Below are 15,351 nucleotides of genomic sequence, written 5' to 3' on the forward strand. Positions count from 1 at the left end.
TGGCCGATTTTCTTTTTCTTTTTTTTTTTTTAAGATTTTATGTATTTATTTGACAGAAAGAGACACAGCGAGAGAGGGAACACAAGCAGGGGGAGTGGGAGAGGGAGAAGCAGGCTTCCCGAGGAGCAGGGAGCCCGATGCGGGGCTCGATCCCAGGACCCTGGGATCATGACCCGAGCCAAAGGCAGACACTCAACGACGGAGCCACCCAGGCTCCCGTGGCCAAGTTTCTTAAATGTAGCATAATTACTTCATTCATAACACATCATCATATTAGCCACTTTAATGGCAGCATAATATTCTTTTGTGTTAATAAGGTTCCATCATTTGCCTAACCTTTCTCTCTATGGTTAGACATTAAAATTGCTAACTTTGGAGGGGGTATAGCTATTAAAGATAATGCCGTAATAAACATTTTTGTAGAGTTTTGGGCCATTTGCAGGTACACATAGTGAGAGCTATGACTCACCAAATTCCTCCATTTCCTGTGCCGGGACCCACTGATGTCTTTTCTCCTTTGGTTCCTTTTGTAGTTACATCTCAGAGAAAACACCTTGTTATGTATCTACTAGTATCTACTACTACTTTGCTGATGATGTTCTCCCAATCAGGCCCTCAGTCTTACCAGTTTACAGTGCTGTTATATATGACATTATTAGGCTCATCAGTTATCACATGTGGAGTTCTTGTCTCTCCATATAGATTATAAGTACTTTGTAGACAGAGGTCCCGTAGTACTTGGTATTTAGTTAATGAAAAGTGCAAGTTTCCAGTAAACATTTATGGATAGATTTTTTTTTTGTTTCATCCTAAACAGGTTTAAGAATAGTTAAATATGTTTTAAAATCCATGAGCTCATAAAAATATGAATAAAAAAAGAAAAATTAGTCATCTCTGATGAAAGCTAGAAAGCAATGCATTGTTTTTAAAACTGATCAATGAAGGGATAATCTCATGTATTTATCCAGTACAGGTTACATGTTTGGGTTACCAAACGGTTGATGAGGGGAAGTTTCTCTTTATAGAAATATTCTAACTAGTAAGTAAGGAAATAATGCTAGAATGAGAATATCACTATTTTATTATTCCTAATAATGAATCTAAGAATTAATGGTCAGTAACCTTTAACATCACAAAAAGAGCAACAACCGTATATAGTAGTACCATCTATAAAGTATTCTTGCCAAACAATCAAGCCTGAAAATGATAAAGCTTCTAGATCCAACTGTCAATTTGCAGGAAATACAAAGGACAAAAGACTATGTCACGTGGTACCACTGGGATGCAGTCAGCAACCACCAGACTAATGGAAACTATTGGATAAATGATCCAGTTTCTTCAACAAATAGATCACAGGTGGGAGGGAAAATAAGAAAGAGAGAGAGGGAAAGAGACAGACAGATGGTAGAGGAACCTATTGATTAAAACTGACCTCAGAGATATATAAACTGATGGTAGTATACGGATCATATTTGGGTCCTTCCTGAATCAAGCAAACTGTATAACAAAACAAAAACAAAAAACAAAGAAAAACATTTAACATTCATAAGATAATTAAAAACTCAAACACTGACTAGATATTTGATATTACAGAATTATTAATTTTTTAAATAGTAAATTTGCAAAAAATCTGCATGAAATAATTTCTTATTGGCAATATAGCCAGTGTATCAATAACCCAAAAATGTTTTTTGGTACAGGAAATAATGGGAATTATCTTTTTCTTAGGCCCCTCTCAAGCATTTCCAGGCACTATTAAATGGTGCTGAAACCAGTAATCAGAGCTGACAGTTGACATGTGTTGATAATGTTCATACACCATTGTTTATAATAGCAAGAAGTTGAAAACAATACAAATGTCCATGAGCAGGAACAAGGAAATGCTATATATTCATGTAATGGAATTCCATACAGTAGTTAAGTTATGCAGTAATTAAGAAACTAGATTCTGTAGCTAAACTACCTGAGTTTGACTCCAACTCTAGTTCCACCACTTCCTGGCAGTTTTCTCTAGGACAAGGTACTTAATTTCTCTGTGCCTCAGTTCCTTTACCTTTAAAACAGGAGTAAATAATAGTACTTACCTCAGTGGATCACAAGGTTGCATAAGGACTAAGTACGTTGATAAATATACATAGTGAAAGCTCAGTTAGGTTAGTTTTAATAATTATTATTATTTATTATTATTACCTGAATAAGTCTAGCATCATAATATGTGAAAAACCATGTTCCAGAAGAAAACACAATGTGGTATCATTTATATAAAGTTTAAAAACCTGCAGAAAGGGGGGGAGAAAGGAAATTTGGGTCCTATCTTGTATTTTTAAGAATGCCAAACCCGGGGGGTGGCCCAGGTCATGGTCTCAGGGACATGGGATCAAGCCACTGGACCTGTCGGGGCTCTGGGCTCTGCACTCAGTGGGGAATCTGCTTTCCCTCTCCCTCTCCCCCACTCACTCACTCTCTCATTCTCTCTTTCTAAAATAAATAAAATCTTTTAAAATAAATAAGTAAATAAAATCTTTAAAAAAAGGAAAACAGGCAAAGGACTTGACAACAAGCTTGTATTTAATTCCTGCTAATTTTTGGACCACAAAGGAAAAAAATCGATTTGTCATCTGATCTCTTAATATTTACTAAACAACTTAATACAAAGAATCATACATAATTGTATGTATGTATCCATAATACAAAGGATAAGTGGTTTAAGAACTTCAACCCTGTCGTTCCAGCTACTGAAATTGGCACATCAAATGAATACTGGGCTGTGCTGGTGAATGATATACTTCTTGTGCAGGAATTGTGTGCCTGGATTTTCTAAGTAACCCAGGAGAGGTTTAGACCATTACGAATTTGAGGTTACTTTTCATTGTTCAATCTTACTATCAGTAGAACAGAAAAAACTATAGTAGATTCTCACAGTCACCTTTTTTTTTTTTTTAACTATTTGGATTATTTGCCATTCTGTAAATTCCACTGACTAATGCACACAGTATCCTAGATACTCCTTGCTTGTAAGCCACTCTCTTTCTGCTCCTTTTGAGTTGTATGTTTATGAAGAGTTTGTTGTGTTTTGTTTCAATTAATTACATAGTTTAATTAAATATTATATAATTCAATGAAATATAAGTTGTATACTTTGAGAAGTATCATCAATAAGGGCTAAAATCAAACCTGCAATATAATCCTGTGTATTCTTTGTGGACATATACAGATATAAAAGCCATATAAATGGGAATGAAAAATACCTAATTCAGGATCATTGTTACCTCTGGATTCGGAGGCAAATGGGATCAAGAGAAGTACACAGTGGGCTTCAATCAAATCTATAATGTTGAATGTCCTTTGTTTAAAAAAATGCATGAAGCAAATATGTTTAAGGTTTGATTAAGATTTGATAAATACAGGTTTTTGATTCACATTTTTCCTATTTCTATCTTCCTTTTGTTTGTCTCTCAAGACTAAGCATGGGGGGGGGGGGAAGAGAGAGGCAAACCATAAGACAGACTCTTAACTATAGAGAACAAACAGGGTTGCTGGAGGAAGGGCGGGGCTGGGTGGGTTAAATGGGTGATGGGTATTAAGGAGGGCATTTGTGGCGAGCACTGGGTGTTATATGTAAGTGATAAATCACTAAATTCTATTTCTGAAACTAATATGACACTATATGTTAACTAACTGGAATTTAAATAAAAACTTGATAAAAAAATATTCAAATTCTTCAAGTGACTTAATATCTGGACTTGGTCAGGCCAGTGTAGAATCATGAAAGGACTGGCTGGCACTGTCCCCAAACTGTGCAAAGAGGTATAATTGTATTCTAGTATCCAGAGCTAGATAGGAAATACCCAGCAACTTAAACAGTGAATCTTTGTATTCTGCATTATTCTTTAAGACAATTACATATTTATGGTCCTACCAGCTAACTTTATTTCCTGAAATCTGGTTTCCCTCTGAGCTCCCTAATGGCCTTGGGCCTGGAGAACAAACATGTCTAGCCAGACAGACCTTAGACAGGCCCCTCATACTGATATCTTAACCTTTCCCTTGACCAACTCATCTCTGACATGATTTGTGTCCATTTATTTGGTTTTGAATCTGGCCTGCCGATTGGTGAGCCTCGTGAGGTTATTCTCCATATCCTGTCTCATGCTGAGGTTGCCTTTGAATGCTTTGTGGAAAATGAATAGCATTGCTTAATCTAGTACCATCAGGGCTATTTTTTTCTAGATCAGGAAGGCAGTCAACATATTTTTTAACATCTCATAAAATTGCATGCCAAAATATCACTTGTTTCTTTAGGGAAAAATCATAAGAATTATTAGGAAGTGTAAAATGAATAGTGTTGCCGAAATTGGAGGGAAAGAAAGAGATGTCATTTGACAACAGCATTTCCTACCACCACCACCCTTAGGCCTTCAGTGGGGATTGAGTCTCATCTTTGTTCAAAATAAAAGGTCATGAAGTTGGCTATATGGGCCAGTTTGAGAAACCATTTTAGGAAAGTTTTTTCTTCAAACCAAAGAAGTGATTAAAATCAGGAGATAGTTTTATAGACACGTGCTTATTTTCTTTGTTTACAACTAATACTACTATTTTAGGATATAGCGAATTGGAAACCCTAAACAGTCTCATCACATCTTTCTCTAGATAATTATAATACAGTTTTCTTTTGTGGAATATCTTAAATTTTGTATCTTACAGAAATGATGTTGAATAATAGAAAACCTTATTTCTATTCCTTTCTCTTCTGCCCATCTTGCTGTATGACCTTGGGTAAATCCTTTTTCTTTGTAGGGTCGCTCAAATATACAGTGAAGACATGCAGTATTCACCTTACCACCTACTTTCAAGACCAGCCAGACCACAATGCTCCATTTTTGTGATTCCCATCTAAATCCTTGATGGGCTGTAGGCAGAATAAGGTGCTACTGCCCTCTGCTGGTCCTAAGAACACACCTGCCCATCAGTGCAGTGGCCCTGCCTATCCCAACAGTAACGGACACAGTGCCCCTTGCTTGTGGTTGGGAAGACATAGCAGGAAACCACAAAAAAAGGAGGCCAATTTCATGTTTAGAAAAATAATTATATTTGAGGTATTTGGAAATTAATGACTTCTTATGCATATATCAGATGCCATAGCCATGCATGACTGCCTTGTCCCCAAGAAGTATTTATCCTATAGTCACTTTTCCCCCAGATAGTTTCTCACTTGGTAAACACGTTGTGGGTTCTGCCCCTTTGAGCTGCTGTCATTGTTTTACACTGTCTTTCTGCCTTGGAACATATATAGTCCACTTTTTTTGGGAAGATTTAGGGGAGTTTTTGCATATTCATTTTTAGTTTGTCAATAAATAGGAAGATAATAATTGATAAGTGCCAAGGAAAGTGAATATGCAACATCAGCAAGAAAAATGCTGAAAAAGAAAGACAGGGCTTCATTATACTCTCAGATCCCTGGGGAGCTCTGTCAATTTGTAATAAGAGATCTCTAGTTAATAATAGCTTTTTTGGTGTGTCGATGATCCTAAAAGTACTTTATGTGAGAAACTGATAATTTGTTAAAAGCTCTGGTTTTCTGAGCCCATCTATATTAATTTCAGAACTCCAAAATTTTAAGAGCTGCTATTTATTACATCTCATTTGTAAGAAATAGTAGTGCCTCTGATTATGCTTACGGGAAAGGCAACTGAGAATTATGCTTTTGTCTTGTTTAAATTTCATGCCTTTAAAATCCCTTTCAAAATAGGTCTGTGCACTGCTACTGAGATCATTATTAGTCCTTAGATTGCTATGGGGCAAAAAAAAAACAACAACAAAAAAAAGGTGCAACCTACATCCCAAGTATCTACGAGCAGAGTATAGGAGGAACGTGTGATTCACTTTGTGGCTCCTGCTTACGTACTCACAGAACCACATTTTGCCCATGATTTCCCACTGGTAGATAGGAACTGTATTTTAAACGAGTATATAGGCATTATGAAGATCAACAGTGATCCTTATGCAGCTTACCCTTGGGGAACTCTTGATTTTTGTTTCACAGTCAATCCCAACTTATAGCCACCTGATAGGAGTTACAGTCAGTCACCTCAGCAGCAGTACATAGTCCTGTCTTGAAAGGGACTTACACAGGGGATGCAGAAATATGTAGACCCTCATAGGTAAAATCATAGCCATCCCACTTCCATAGTAGTACATATAAGTACTACATAAGTACTACATTTCATGGTATGTGTGGTGCCTATTTTCAGTTCTAGGTTTAGTCTGCTCTAGACCAAAAAGGAAATTAGCATGTATTGAGGCTATCATTTTTACCAAGTATCTTATTCATCTGTTATGCATCCCTAAGAAATGAACCAACTTTGCTACATAACTGTTACATATGTAACCTTAATAGTAATCTTCAGTGTCCGATATTCCAAGAGAGAAGTCAGTTTATTAAATTGCTTTAAAAGAAAACATATCAGAAACTTTAGTTCTACTCAATTCCAAAAAAATAAAATGGACAAAAAAATTGTCTATTGAGAATGTTACCTGCTGTTTGCTGAGAAATGATGGATTGAAAAAGTTTTTGAAACATCTTTAACCATTAGAGATGAAAGCAAGAGCTGTGGAAAGAATGTTTAAATCATTAACTGAAACTTACAATATGAATCATATGTACAAGTAAAAGTACGGTGTTAATTAAAATCATATCAGATCTTCAAGACTGTGTATTACTTTGGGAAACAAAAAAAATTACTTTGGGAAACAAAAAAAAACAGGTTGCAGAAAAAAATAGACAGCACTGCTAATTAGTATTTATTTTATGATGTTCTTTTGCAAGACAGTTTGGTATAGAAAAAAGAGCAGGGGCTTTGGAACCAAACAAACTTTGGGCTTAAAAACCAGTTTTACTACTTATGTAACTTGTCATCTGACTTTCGGCTATCACTTAAACATCCCTGAACTTCTGTTTCCTCTTCTTTAAATTGGCAATAATAATGTGCATCTCATATTTAGTATTAAATGAGATATGTAAATATTTATGAAGTACCCCAAATGCCTGCAGAGTTAGTTTTCCTCCTCTTTATTGTAAATCACAGAGTAAGGTTTACTCTTACTTTGAAGCCCAGCAGGAAGTCCTGGAAAAGAAGGTTTGGTTTGAAATTACCTTCCCATGACCAGACTTGGTTACCAGAAAATGCCCTCGAAGCCCAGGACACTCTGCTAGGGAGTATGTGAGGCAGGCAGCAGCCTTGGTGGAGAGGTAAAGGGCTAGAGTAGGGAGGGTGTGATTCTTCTTGAGTCTCAAATGCATGATATGCCCTCATTCTGTGTATAAGGCCAAGCTGCAGGCTCACTCACATTTCAGTTAGTGCCCCCCAAAAATGTACCGTAGAAAAAATTTTAAATTATCTGAAGCTTTATGTTTAGGTTGTGATGGATTTCATTTACATATTCCAATTGTAATAAGAGCTACCAACTCTACAGTGTGCACACTACAGTGCCAGGTACCTTCCATACATTCTCTAATTCATATGATAACTTTGATTTTAGCTATTGCTAAAATGTCCATAAAGTGACTGAGACCCTAAAGGATTTGATAGCAAGCCCAAAGTTGCCAGTTAAAAATGAATTAAGTTTTTGATTGCTAAGTTTGTACTGCCCTAAGATATTGTTTAGATAAGCCCTTTAATGATATTTGTGGTTAACCATGACCCCTGTAATTTTCTGAATTGTCATGATGCTGTCAGCCCTGTGGTGATGTGTATTATGTGTTCTCACAGAAACTGGCCCCTGGAGTCAGCCAGTTTGCTTACACCTGTGTTCAGGACCACCCCATCTGGGCGAATCAGCAATTTTGGGAGACAACCTTCTACAATGCAGTGCAGGAACAGGTGCGCTCCCTGTACCTCTCAGCCAAGGAAGATAATCATGCCCCATATCTGAAGCAAAAGGTAAGAGAAGAAAGATACTAGTGTGGGACTGGCATCCTGGCTTCAAGGAAAGCTTATTCATATATTCCCAGGGCAAAAGGAAATCTAGCCACTTTCTACCAGTGTATTTGAGGTTCATCCTCAAATGGGAGTCCTGTGGTGATCATCTTTCTTCTGTTGATTTCTGATATTATATTTTTCCATAATAACTTCTTAATATAGTTCTTTAGCAGTGGAATTGTTTTATTACATGTTAATAAATAGGAATTCTTTGGAAACAATTATAGGAAGTTGAACAGAAAAAAGAAAATGAAAATACCTGACCAGATGTCTTGTACAATTAACTTTCTGAAGAAATGTCAAATTAAAGCTAAATGACTCTAATAAAAAGCTTTTGCACAGCAAAGGAAACAGTTGACAAAACCAAAAGACAGCCTATGGAATGGGAGAAGATATTTGCAAATGTCTAATCAGATAAAGGACTAGTATCCAAAATCTATAAAGAACTTACCAAACTTAACACCAAAAAACAAATAATCCAATCAAGAAATGGGCAGAAATAAAAAGGGGTCATCCTAAGGTCAGATCATAGAAATCCCACGGCCCACTGACACAGAGGCAGCAGTCTCTGACGAGAAATGGTGGGACCCTCTCTATGATTCATCCGCTAGCCGAAAGCCCTTGGCTTCCTGAAACTGCTGATCAAAATTCTAAATCCTTGGCAATATTTTGTGTATGTAATACTGTTTAATGTAAAGTATGCAGTAGAAGAGTCATTACCATTCTGTCTGTACTACGTGTGGTAGTCACTTGTGATTTAATCTAAAAATAATTTGTTATAAAAATAAAGAACAGTTTATGAATGGTAAAAAAAAAAAAAAAAGAAATGGGCAGAAGACATGAACAGACATTTCTCCAAAGAAGACATTACAGATGGCCAACAGACACATGAAAAAATTCTCAACATCACTCAGCATCGTGGAAATACAAATCAAAACCGCAATGAACCTCACACCAGTCAGAATGGCTACAATTAGGAAGTTTCCTAACAAGTCAGGAAACAACAGATGTTAGTGAGGATGCGGAGAAAGGGGAACCCTCCTACACTGTTGGTGGGAATGCAAGCTGGTGCAGCCACTCTGGAAAACAGTATGGAGGTTCCTCAAAAAGTTAAAAATAGAGTTACCCTATGACCCAGCAATTTCAGTAGTAGGTATTTACCCAAAGAATACAAACATAGTGATCCAAAGGGGCACCTGCACCCCAATGTTTATAGCAGCAGTGTCCACAAAGATGGAAAGAGCCCAGATGTCCATCGACAGATGAATGGATAAAGATGTGGTGTGTATACACACACACACACACACACACACACACACACACACACACACACACAATGGAATACTACTCAGCCATCAAAAAGAATGAAATCTTTACCATTTGCAATGATCTGGATAGAACTAGACGGTATTATGCTAAGGAAAATAAGTCAATCAGAGAAAGACAATTATCATATGATTTCACTCATATGTGGAATTTAAGAAACAAAACAGAGGATCATAGGGGAAGGGAGGGAAAAATAAAATAAGACGAAATCAGAGAGGGAGACAAACTATAAGAGACTCTTAAGCATAGGAAACAAACTGGGGGTTGCTGGAGGGGAAGTGGGTGGAGGGATGGAGTAATTGGATGATGAGCATTAAGAAGGGCACTTGATGTAATGAGCTCTGGGTGTTATATGCAACTGATGAATCACTAAACTTTACCTCTGAAACTAATAATATACCATATGTTAATTAATTGAATTTAAAAAAAATTGGAGCACCTGGGTGGCTCAGTCTTTAAGCATCTGCCTTTGACTTAGGTCATGATCCCAGGGTCCTGGGATGGAGCCCCGCATCTGGCTCCCTGCTCCTCAGGAAGCCTGCTTCTCCCTTTCCCACTCCCTCCACTTGTGTTCCCTCTCTCGCTGTCTCGCTCTCTGTCAAATAAAATATTTTTTAAAAAATTAATTGAATTTAAACAAAATAAAAGCAAAACAAACAAAAATGACTCTGAAATAAATATAAAATTCAATAGTTCTTGAAAGTATGTCAGCAATAAATCTAGTTCTCCTTTTAGGAATATTCTATATGTTTCCATATATTTTATCAGCATAAATATACTTAAGAAAAATATCAAGGGGCGCCTGGGTGGCTCAGTTGGTTAAGTGACTGCCTTCGGCTCAGGTCATGGTCTCAGGGTCCTGGGATCGAGCCCTGCCTCGGGCTCCCTGCTCGGCTGGAAACCTGCTTCTCCCTCTCCCACTTCCCCTGCTTGTGTTCCCTCTCACGCTGTCTCTCTCTCTCTCTCTCTCTCTGTCAATTAAATAAATAAATAAAATCTTTAAAAAAAAAAAAGAAAGAAAAATATCAAGAAAATATTTTAAGATAAGAAAATTGCAGGCACCTGGCTGGCTCAGTCAGTTAAGCATCTTGCATCAACCTCCATTTTAAATTGACTTTATATTATTATGTGAGATAAATGAATTTAGATCTCTAATAGGAACTACATAGTACTATTCAAGTATTTCTATGTCTCATGTAATTTTAAACATTGTCTATTCTTGAGTATGATAAAAATGGAAACTTTAATTAAAAATACCACTATCTGACATTTATCTCATATTCCAAATTATTATTATACACTGTTAGTGTGAATTGTTTACTTAATTTAATGTAAAACTCGGATTTTTCTTTCAAAACACCAAATATACTTGGGTAAGGGGTAACTATAACAGATGCAAATTAGTTTGAGGTCACGTTCCAGAAATATTTGGGCTGGTGTGGTGCTTTGGATAGTTTTTTTTTAAGCAGATATAAAGCTAACACTGGTATATCTCAAAAGCATTTGTAGAGCAAACACATGTCACTGCTTCTCTGTCATTTCTTCTAAAGAAGTCTCTCTATGATACCTAGATTAGGTACAAGTGAGACTAGATATACTAGCTTTTCTTAACTTTTCAGCCTACTAGGAAATTCCTCTTTAAAATCCTATTGTCAGACTCAAAAAAAAAAAAAAGATTTTGAGAAAATGGCAGCAGAGTAGGCATAGGCTTGCCTCGTCCCACAAATACAGCTAGGTAACTATCCAGTCATCCTAAATACCCCAGAAATCAATCTGAAGACTGGCAAAACAAACTCCACAACTGAAGATAGAGAAGAGGCCACATCAAAGAAGGTAGGAAGTGCGGAGATGCAGCTTGGGAGAGAGAGAGTTCATGGCCACTGCAGGAGGGAGGGAGCCATAGCTGCACCGGAGAGTGCACAGGGGAGTGCATGGAGAAAACAAATTCCCATAGCAATTGGCTTAGAAAGTAAGAGGGCCCAAATTTCATGAGTTCTTGCAACCAGCGGGGCTTAAAACCTGGAGTTTTAAAGGTCAGTGGACTTGAATAGCCAAACTATGGAAAGAACCCAGATGTCCATCGACAGATGAATGGATAAAGAAGATGTGGTATATAAACACAATGGAATATTACTAAGCCATCAAAAAAATTGAAATCTTGCCATTTGCAACAATGTGGATGGAACTAGAGGGTATTATGCTAAGCGAAATAATTCAGAGACGAATAAATTCAGGATGATCTCATTTATATGTGGAATTTAAGAAACAAAACAGAGGATCATAGGGTAAGAGAGGAAAAAATAAAACGAGGAAATCAGAGAGGGAGACAAACCATAAGTGACTCTTAAGCATAGGAAACAAACTGAGGGTTGCTGGGGCGGGGGGATGGGGTAACTGGGTGATGGACATTAAGGAGGGCACGTGATGTAATGAGCACTGGGTATTATATAAGACTGATGAATCACTACCTCTGAAACCAATAATACATTATATGTTAATTGAATTTAAATAAAAATAGATAAATTTTCTTAAATATGCAAAAAAATAAAAATTCTTGGCCCCAATAAATAAATAATAAATACATAGGTAAGTAAATAAATAAATATAAAATTAAAAACTTGATAAAAAGGGGTGCCTGGGTGGCTCAGTCGTTAAGCGTCTGCCTTCGGCTCAGGTCATGATCCCAGGGTCCTGGGATTGAGCCCCGCATCGGGCTCCCTGCTCAGCAGGAAGCCTGCTTCTCCCTCTCCCACTCCCCCTGCTTGTGTTCCTGCTCTCACTATCTCTCTCTCTCTCTGTCAAATAAATAAATAAAATCTTTAAAAAAAAAGACTTGATAAAAAAATAAAATAAAATCCCATTGTTATACCTATGTCCTGATAATATTTGATTCCCACATTTACTAGGAAATCTAGCTCTATTTTTTATGACTTTCGTCATTCTGTCTCCTCCTCCCAAAGAGAAGAAAAGAAGAAACATATCAGAATATGAGTAAATGCTACTGGACATTCATTCATTTTTACATATTTCACGTCAACAATTTGTTTAACTGGCAGTTGGAAAGAGATGGGGCCATAGAGATAAATAAACGCAGTGAAATGTTAGCAGTGAAAGTGTAGCCATCTGTGCTTTGCTGCCGCTTCCTTGGATTTATGACATTGTTCCACTAAGGCTGGCTGGAGCTGGCAGAAAAGAGTTGATTTTGTTTTATTGTTGTTGTTGTTATGTTTCATTTATATATTTCCTTTTTTTGGTGACATAGGTATTTAATAGATGGATAATTGAAACATGTTCAATGTTTTTGAAGCTTGTGTCATGGATTTGCATTGTTTTGCTTTATTTTTTTAGGATAAGCTTCCAGATGACCAATATCAGGAGAAGACAGCAATGGACCTGGCAGCTGAGCAGCTACGCCTTTGGCCTTCTCTGAGCAAATCAACTCAGCAGGAGCTGGTGCAACGTGAGGAAAGCACTGTCTTCAGTCAGGCCATTCATTTTGCAAACCTCATGGTCAACCTGCTGGTCCCACTGGATACAAGTAAAAACAAGCTCCTGAGAACATCAGCACCAGGCGACTGGGAGAGTGGAAGCAACAGCATTGTCACAAACAGGTACCAAAATGTGCACATCCAGAGACCCTCCTATTCTTGGCTTAGCAGACAAAATAAAATATTTTGGGCAAATACTGCTGTACATATTTCAAAATTTTAAGCATTTTCCTTACCTTCAGACTTGCTCAACTCTCTTTTTTTCAACTCTTCTATATTAAAAGACCTTCACTTCATCTGACTATGTGTAACCACCTCCCACAGTCTCTTTTCTTTCATGACCCAATTTTTCAACTTTCTCACCCACTACTGACCAAACCCTTCAGTTACTTTCTGCCATAGCAATTTACAGAAAGCACTCTGGAAAATTACTAATGAACTTCTTGCCAAACTTATTATTTGTTTCTCAGCCCTCCTTTTTTCAGTGTATGCACTGAATTTGTCTATAATCATGTCCTCAACCATGCCTTGCTCCCAACCTGACATTGAGTTCCAATACCACTGAGAATAAACCTGAGAGGATTTGGCTCCTGATGGCTGCTCTGACTTTATTTCCTGTCATTCTTCTGTCAAGAACACTGGTCTCCCTTCTAATGCTAATCCTCAAAAACTCTAAGCATAATACTACCTCAGTGTCTTTGTATTTGTTCCCACAATCTGGAATACTCTCCCTGAAATAGTTACAAGAATCACTCCCTCACTTCATTTAATTCTCTGCTCAAATGCCATCTACCTAGAGAGGCCTTCCTGACTTCCGTATCTTAAGTAGCACAGGCATCACTCTTTCTCCTATCTTGCATTTTTTTTCTTTCATGACACTTTCTACAACCTGATTTATTTTCATATATTTGTTTATCATATGCCTCATTCATTGCTGTACCCCCAGATCTTTGCATATAGTATGTGCCCAATAAATATTTGGTTGCACATATGATTAAATGAATGAATGAATGAATGAACTGCTTACCCAAGAGTAGTGACATTCTAACCTTCTAGGTCTTCAGTGATGCTCTAGCATGCTGGTAGTTCTTTTAACTCTTGTAAATCCTTTTCAGGCTCTTTCAGGCAGCTTCTCTTCTCTCCCATTCTCAATCCCTCTTCCATGCTCTTCATACTCTCTTAGAAACTCATCCACAAGCCCACATCTCTGACCCCAACCTTTCAATCTCCCTATCCCAGATACTTCATTTTTGTCAAGAACACCCAAGAGCTTCTAGTCTTCCAGGCTAGACAACTTTTTGTTGTTTTGAAGTCAGCCTTTTACACCATGCAGTCAACTGCGTGGGTCTCTTATTTATTCCTTCAGAGAGTTATTTTATGTGAACAATATAGCCTAGGCCTTCATCGCTTCAAACTATACATGACCATGCTCCTTGAAAGTATACCTATTGAGTGGCTAAGGCACTCAAGTTCTTTAATGCTTTGGGATGATGTGAGGCCATATTCACTGTTTAGCTTTACCTTAAAACTGATTCAGTGAATGTGGTTGGATTTGGAGGAAAGAGAACTAAGTGGGTTAGAACAGACATATGAGTCTTTTCCATGATTAGCTGTCTAAAAGAAGGCATAGGAGGCAGGAGTATTTGTTGAACAGTGGGAACTGAATAAGCAGCAAGGACAGGATTGAGCTTTCACATCCACTGTTTCAAATTCATTCCCTTCTGTTGCATGATTTTATCACCTACAGAAGATTAATGGCTTCAAAGTGACAAAGTGTTGTGGTTCACTCAAAGAGACAAATGTTGGCAACAGAAAGGTTCACAGGACAGTTTGGTTCTTCCATTTGGAAGAATATGCGATTTTCTGGGAAAAGTTCTTTTACTTTGCCTACCAGGGAACATGTCTCCCAGTTGTCAAAGGCCAAAGATAGCATATTACTTTGTCTGACTCTATGTGGTAATTAACTTGAGAGAACAGTTTTGTTTTTTTTTTAGAAGGTTCAAGTATCAGATAATAAATGAAAGAGTCTATTTTTGCTTTAGTTTCTGTGGTTCCTGAGTTCCTATTTAGCAGAATGACAGAAGTATTTCTTACAAAAACAAATTTGGGTCCAAAGGACAATGCCCGACAGTAGCTTTCAGATGTAGGCAAGTAGGATATCATAATGTGGACAAATTTAAATTTCTATCAAAATTGACTATGATAGAATAGTCATTTGTTACATTTGAGTACTAACCATGATTTCTTTCCTTGATTTTCTCAGTATTGCAGGAAGTGTAGCTGAAAGCTATGATACAGAAAGTGGGTTTGAAGATTCAGAGAATAATGACATCGCCAATTCTGTTGTGCGATTCATTACCCGATTTATTGACAAGGTTTGCACAGAGAGTGGAGTTACTCAGGATCACATCAAGAGCCTTCATTGCATGATACCAGGTAATCAATTTACAGATATTAGAGAACAAGAATATTGGAAATAATTGAGTAGGAATTGTTTTTAGGGGTCTATTTTTTTCAGCATAACACCTTTAATACTTTTTTTTTTAAAGATTTTATTT

The 15,351-nt window shown here is 37.2% G+C and overlaps 1 protein-coding gene across 3 annotated transcripts in view; it reads left to right on the forward strand.

The window, feature by feature from the left end:
• SBF2 (SET binding factor 2) overlaps positions 1-15,351 on the forward strand; it is a 450,441-nt gene that overhangs the window by 375,308 nt on the left and 59,782 nt on the right. For all 3 annotated transcript variants that reach the window (XM_032427050.1, XM_032427051.1, XM_032427052.1), the window contains exons 18-20: positions 7,770-7,940; positions 12,654-12,916; positions 15,057-15,229. In XM_032427050.1, coding sequence (XP_032282941.1) covers positions 7,770-7,940; positions 12,654-12,916; positions 15,057-15,229 — 607 coding nt within the window. The remainder of the gene's footprint in view (positions 1-7,769; positions 7,941-12,653; positions 12,917-15,056; positions 15,230-15,351) is intronic.

The sequence above is a fragment of the Phoca vitulina genome, unplaced genomic scaffold (genome assembly GCF_004348235.1).
Source record: "Phoca vitulina isolate PV1807 unplaced genomic scaffold, GSC_HSeal_1.0 scaffold36, whole genome shotgun sequence".
Lineage (NCBI taxonomy): Eukaryota > Metazoa > Chordata > Mammalia > Carnivora > Phocidae > Phoca > Phoca vitulina.